This window comes from Gigantopelta aegis, chromosome 3, assembly GCF_016097555.1.
Source record: "Gigantopelta aegis isolate Gae_Host chromosome 3, Gae_host_genome, whole genome shotgun sequence".
In the NCBI taxonomy this organism is placed as follows: domain Eukaryota; kingdom Metazoa; phylum Mollusca; class Gastropoda; order Neomphalida; family Peltospiridae; genus Gigantopelta; species Gigantopelta aegis.
In genome coordinates, this window is record NC_054701.1 from 50,371,975 (window position 1) to 50,379,018 (window position 7,044).

General features: G+C 38.8%; 1 protein-coding gene across 2 annotated transcripts in view; it reads left to right on the forward strand.

The window, feature by feature from the left end:
- Window positions 1-4,004, forward strand: part of LOC121390683 (actin-related protein 8-like) — a 29,166-nt gene extending 25,162 nt beyond the window's left edge. The window contains exons 10-12 of one of the 2 annotated variants that reach the window (XM_041522562.1): window positions 610-859; window positions 1,613-1,779; window positions 3,094-4,004. In XM_041522562.1, coding sequence (XP_041378496.1) covers window positions 610-859; window positions 1,613-1,779; window positions 3,094-3,237 — 561 coding nt within the window. In that variant the 3' untranslated portion in view covers window positions 3,238-4,004. Of the gene's footprint in view, window positions 1-609; window positions 860-1,612; window positions 1,780-3,093 lie in introns of those variants that run through there. The other variant, XM_041522570.1, reaches the window with a different exon arrangement.
- The last annotated feature ends 3,040 nt before the right edge of the window (window positions 4,005-7,044 follow it).

Below are 7,044 nucleotides of genomic sequence, written 5' to 3' on the forward strand. Positions count from 1 at the left end.
GGTTTGATACGTAACGGTTCCGGTATAATTAGTGACTTAATCCCTTAATTGATACCTGTTCCCAAGTCCAGACAAACAAAAGTTATTTAGGCTGTTGTTTTAGTGCGGTCGTGCGGTCGATCCCACGGCTTTGCAGCGTTTTACACTGATTGGTTTGATACGTAATGCTTCCGGTATTCACGGTTCGTTATGTAAACACTTATTTACACTGGAATTAACTATTTGGGACCACAAAATTGGTTCGTTTTAACAGTTAATTCGCTATACATAGTTCGTTCTATACATTAAAATGTATTACTAATATATAGGGGAGAAAATCGGGACTTTACAATCAGTTCGTTCTAACCGGTAGTTTGTTATAAGCGTGTTCGTTCTAAACGTACTTTACTGTACTAAATATCGAATTAAAATGTTAACTATACGTTACAGTGTAATCGATTTCAGTTGTGCTGGTTTTTAATTGGATGTATGGCATTGGTGACCTGGTCATCTCTTAGGAGCAGCCAGTTGTATGTCTTGGAATTGTTAACACACGCAATGAATGATGTTCTCACCAACAGGTGTGTAAGGAAGTGTTATAAATGTATTATTGTGAATGTCTTTCAACAGTCGGGGAAGACGAAGAAGGACAATCCGGAGATGACGCGAGATGCGTCGGAGAGCAGTCTGATACAGCTGGATGAAAACATGCAGGTTCAGGGAGATGACGACTCGAACGACGCACCAGATAGTTTACCTGCCAGCGAAACGAAGCTCGGCCGACGCACAGAGATGGAGGAGGAGGAGGAGAAGGAAAGTGAACCTGTAGCCCAACTCATGGGCGTGGACGAGGCCATTTTATACAGCATTGAAAAGTGTGGTAAGAGCACGGCAGGGCTCACACTGGAACAAATTTTGGTTTAAAGTTTGTTTTGTTTAACGACACCATTAGAGCACTTTGTTTAATTAATCATCGGCTATTGGATGTCAAATTCTGACACGCAGTCATCAGAGGAAACCCGCTATATTTTTCTTAATGCAGCAATGGATTTTTTATATGCACTTTCCGACAGACAGGAAAGCACATACCACGGCCTTTGACCAGTTGTGGTGCACTGGTTGGAACAAGAACAGGGCTTTAGATTGCATTGCAATCAAGGCGATGAACATCCTGCCCAAAATACATACACCCAAAATTCATATGCACAAATTAAGTTCAAACATGCTGACCTCAAAACATTTCACCTCATAACTACTGAAACATGAAGCTTTGATTATATTAAAATAACTTGAAATACATTTATGAATATTCACAAACCTTCAGCAGCTATTAATATTTCGATGTAACTTTGGTTCCAATAGAGCTACCAAAATAATTTAAACTGTTTTTGAAAGATCTCTTTAAGATCTATCATTTGCATCTAGTTTCATTGCTCTAATTTAAGTTTAGACCTTATTGTGCTTACAGGAGGCAAAACAAAATATGCCCAAATTAATGAGATATAAAGCCCTGTATGTAATCTCTCTCAAAACACAAAAACCCATCTGAAATGTTTCCAAATGAACCCCGATATTTGATAGACTTTTCAAATGATGAATTAGGTTATAACGTGTGTATTGTTTTTATTCCCAGGCAGCGAGGAGATGAAGAAAAAGATGTACAGCTGTATCGTGGTGGTGGGCGGCGGACTCGCCCTGTTTGAGGGGGCCCAGGACTGGTTACAGTACCGAGTCTGGCTACAGATGCCAAGTAACCAGAGGATGATCCTTGAGTCCATGGATGTCATCACACGGCCAAAGGTCAGGAAATGATTCCAGTTGAGGTGTAGATACGGGTAGATTGTGGTACAGTTTGAATCTCGATACTCAATGACATTGATCCTGAGGACAGTGATGTCAGTGGGCATGTGTAAGATGTGTTGTGATATAGCTGCCCTAAATCAATCCATGATACTGTGGGCCTCCTATTGTGATAAAAACATCTGTATTGCTCAGATTCCAGCCAGCTTATTACGCAAATTATCGTACTGAATTAGGTCTATACCAACAATAATGAAATTCATCAGAAAGACATATCACAAAGTATATAACAATACTGAAATTAATCACAGACATCACAAAAGTAAAGTTTGTTTTATTTAACGACGCCGCTAGAGCACATTGATTTTTTATCTTATCATCGGCTATTGGACGTCAAACATATGGTCATTCTGACACTGTTTTTAGAGGAAACCCGCTGTCGCCACATAGGCTACTCTTTTTACGACAGGCAGCAAGGGATCTTTTATTTGCGCTTCCCACAGGCAGGATAGCACAAACCATGGCCTTTGTTGAACCAGTTATGGATCACTGGTCGGTGCAAGTGGTTTACACCTACCCATTGAGCCTTGCGGAGCACTCACTCAGGGTTTGGAGTCGGTATCTCGATTAAAAATCCCATGCCTCGACTGGGATCCGAACCCAGTACCTACCAGCCTGTAGACCGATGGCCTGCCACGACGCCACCGAGGCCGGTCAGACATCACAAAGTATATGACAATACTGAAATTCATCACAGAGACATATCACAAAGTATATGGCAGTACTGAAATTCATCACAGAGACATCACAAAGTATATGACAGTACTGAAATTTATCAGACATATCACAAAGTATATGACTCCTGAAATTTATCACAGAGACATATCACAAAGTATATGACAGAGATATATCACAAAGTATATGACAGTACTGAAATTCATCGGAGACATATCACAAAGTATATTTATGATTGCACTCCGTTGACCACTATGAAAGCTTTATATCACAGACAGCAAAAACATGTAATATTTATAGATTAATAGAGTTATTGAAATCACATATGCCTTTGACATAAAATCTTAACAAATATTTTAGTTTGAATAGAAATTTCCCAATCAAAATCATGTTGCATTGTTAAAGTAATGCTCATGTTTTGTTTTTTTAATCAGCAACCACTCAGCATTTTGGCAAGTCTAACAAATTACTAAATTTGTGCTCCGACCTCTTTCAGATGACCATAACTAAATTATAGCAATAGGACAATCTTGATGAAAACCATCGTAACTAAATCCCACACTGATATATTTATTTTAGGACACGGACCCTCGCGTGGTGTGCTGGAAAGGTGCTGCCATAATGGCGTGTCTTGATACAACACAGGAACTGTGGATCTGGCAGAAAGAATGGAAACAGTACAGTTGTAGGCTGCTCAGAGAGCGGGCGCCGTTCATTTGGTGATACAGCGTCTGGCAGAGAATTTAAAACATTTCCAAACATTGAAGACTTGATGTCAGAAAAAGAAAAGTCATGATGTTGGTGACCTATATGATTGCCGCTTCTCTGAAGAGGACAAATGGTGTGCTGCTGTATGCTACATGTTAACATTACCAACTAGAAACAGCAAGACGTTACTTTGCTGGTGGCAAGACAAGAAGATGCTCTACAGTTATGGCATGTAGGAACATCAGAGAATATGGAAGAAACCCAGTGTGTTTGGCTATTTCAAGAATGGAAACAGCCATATGAGATATAACACGGTGCTAACAAAAATACACACGACTGAATCTAGGTGCTTGACTTCACTAAACCAGTCGGGCTACAATATGGTTTCAAGGATAAGCACCCCTCGAAAGCATTTCACAGTCGGCTCATTCTACATATCTAAGCTTTAACTAAGCAAAGTACTGATAAAACATCGCAAGTTTGTGTGACCAAACCAAAACATCAGCTTTCTATACATTGATGTATTTAGACAAGACAGTTATTATCAGTTGAAAAAACGGTATCCGAATTATCGTGATGAAAACGAGAGTATTCAAGGGACTGTCCTGAGTTTCTGACTAACAAAGTCTTTATCACTACTACAATCATACGTTAAATACATCTTCTTGTTTAGAATATCAGTGTCTGTATACTCTGTATGTTTCTGGTCATCCTAATGTTTGTAGCAGTACTTTCATTTTACTTCCTAATATATATGAAGAGTTCAGGCGCAAAACGCGATATATCCATTTTTCATTTCCAGTAAAAATGGGTTTTTTAATTGGCGTATTACCCAATACAATTTTATAAGGATCATTCACGTTTTGCAGCAAATCAGCGAACCTACGATTAGCCCTTACTGACATACAATAATGGCTTTAATTAAAAACTAGAAAGAAAATGGTTTATATCGCGTTTTGCGCCTGAACTCTTCATATATACTGAACAAAATAAGAAACTTCCGCTAACTTTGCTTGAACATAACTTGATGAAAACAAACCGGGGGAATAATTGTTATATAAGCGTTTAAAGAGTGTTCCATGATGCATCGTTTGGTGCAAAAATCATGACCATAGGTTAACAGAAACTGGGAGAAATTTTGACCAAGTGTGGTAGGGATTAAAAAAAAAAAAAACCCACTTACTAACGGGTATGACCACCTCTTGAATTGACCACTGCAGTGCATCGCAGGCGCATAGAATTGACTAATGTGTTGATTTCTGCCTGTGGAATATTGTTCCATTCCTGAATGAGCGCTTGACGAAGTTCGTTGACGTTAGCGGGTGGGTTGGGACGACGCCTCAGTCGTCTGTCCAAGACTATCCCAGACATGCTCGATGGGGTTGAGATCAGGACTTAGTGGGCCAGTCATCAATGAAATCAATGTTATTTGTCTCTAGCTGTATGAGATGTGGCATTATCATGCTGAAAAATCGAGATGTTGGCGTTGTTATGGAACAGAGGAATGACGTGATGAGCGAGAATGTCATCGCGGTTACGTTGAGCATTTAATTTGCCATCATTAACGACTAGTGGTGAACGATAACCATGGGCAATGGCTGCCCAGACCATGACACAACCCCCACCCCCGAAACGATCTCGTTCAAGAACACAACAGTCAGCATAGCGTTCATTTCTCCTACGGTAGACGCGCACCCTGCCATCACCACGTTGTAAAGAAAATCTGGATTCATCCGAAAAAAGTACGGTATTCCAGCGTCGCCGTATCCAACGAGTGTGTACACGTGCCCAATTAAGACGATTTAGATGATGACGTTGCGTTAAAATGCATCCGACGTAAGGACGTCGTGCATGTAAACCGTTCTCCCGCAGACGATTACGAACAGTTTGCCCACTGATTCGGTTATTATGAAACCCAGGTGTGTTAGCAGCAGTAGCAGTGGCAGTTTGGAACCGATTGCGCAAATGTGTGTTCATCATATAGCGGTCTTGACCATGCGTTGTAACACGCGGACGACCACGACGTGGCAAGTCGTTGGTGCTTCCTGTCGTTCGAAATCTTACGTGAAGATTTCGTATCGCTCGACTAGAACTCCCAACATGCCTTGCAACGTCTTCTGTCGACATGCCAGCATCAAGCATGCCAATCGCCCGTTCACGTAAATTATTGGGTATTCTTGGCATACTAAAAATGCTTCAATGTAAAAAACGTTAATTTTTTGACAGATATTTAAGCGTTTTCGTTCACTTGACAACAATGTCAGTAAGACAAGTAAAACAAATTGACTGAATACTACATGGGACATGTCGAACCATGCATGCACGTGCAAATTGAATTTCACGTTGTCGACGATTAACAGTGCAAAAATAATCGATAAAATTCATGAATCCTGATAATACAGCTCAAGGCTAATACTACCTATCTCATTTCATTACACAATGAATTCGTTAACACAACAAATGCTATATGTACAAATCGGAAGTTTCTTTTTTTGTTCAGTATATATTTTTTTGTTTTTATGAAATTATTGGGATGTAAAGTCTAGTCTCCACTTCTAAAAACATTCAGGTGATCAGAAACACATTGTATATTGTAAACAAGTAAATGCATTTCATATGAAATTTTAGAAATACTCAATTGATGAGAAATGTGTTACAATAGGAGCAAATTCACGACAGTCTCTTTCAGGCAGCTAATGGCTTACTTAGCAAAGCTTTGTATTCTTTGAGTAATACACTGTGTTAAGTAAAACAAATATTTTCAGGGTAAACATAGTAGAACTGCGATGGTTTTTGTTATTCCACTTAAAGATATCATCCACATTTTAACAGACTGGAATAAACCTGATGAAAGTTTACAATTATTTAAAATTTTTGTGTTCATATCAATTTTATGTGATTACATACTCAATGCCAAAAGTTTTTCTGATGTGACAAAATTGTTTGTACAGAACTAAATATTTATTTAATCACAGAAATGAAAGTTGATTCTAGTAAATTGAATACCAGGTTCCTATCCCGAGTTAGTGGTAATTGACAGGAACCTGGTATTCCATTTACTAGACCTAAACTACTCGGCTTCAAGGACAGTTTGAGGCATAATGTTCACCGCATGTGTAAAGAGTACTTGTCTCCAATCATGAATAAATCTATGAATGAATGAATAACTGTACCGGTCGTGGAACAACAATGCTGTAACATCGGAATCAGCATTGTACAGTTGTTGATGATATCCGACGATGGCTGAAGTCTGATTTTCATGAGCTGCTTATGTTACTTATGACTGGATATAAAACTATTTGTCATATAGATAAAATTTTATTTTAAAAGGTTGATGTGGCAGAAACTTTTGTAATGTATATAGTGGGTAGCTCAGTGATATAGCCTTGAGAGGGCTCAACTAAGGTGCACTGTATTGTAGGATCTACAGGGCTTCTAGAATTTTATAAAAATCCACTAGCCATTTGGATCAGTGATTTTAAAAATGTACTAGCCATGGTTAAATATTCACTAGCCCTACTTTAAATAAATACAATTTTACTAATAGTAATAATTAGATACGTCACCTAAAGAGGAAGATTGAGCTTAAAAATCCTTAGATTGGGGTGGAAAGAGGGGGCAGGATATTCATATTTACAAAATATGTAAATGCTGCATTTGACAAGGGTTTTTTTCCACTAGCCGTTTGGCTAGTTATAGTAGTTATTTACTAGCCCAACACTGAATATCACTAGCCATGGGAGTGGGGCTACCATAATCTAGAAGCCCTGATCTATTACACATGGTCTTCTTACTGCTTTTTCCCAATCTGTGTCTCATTTT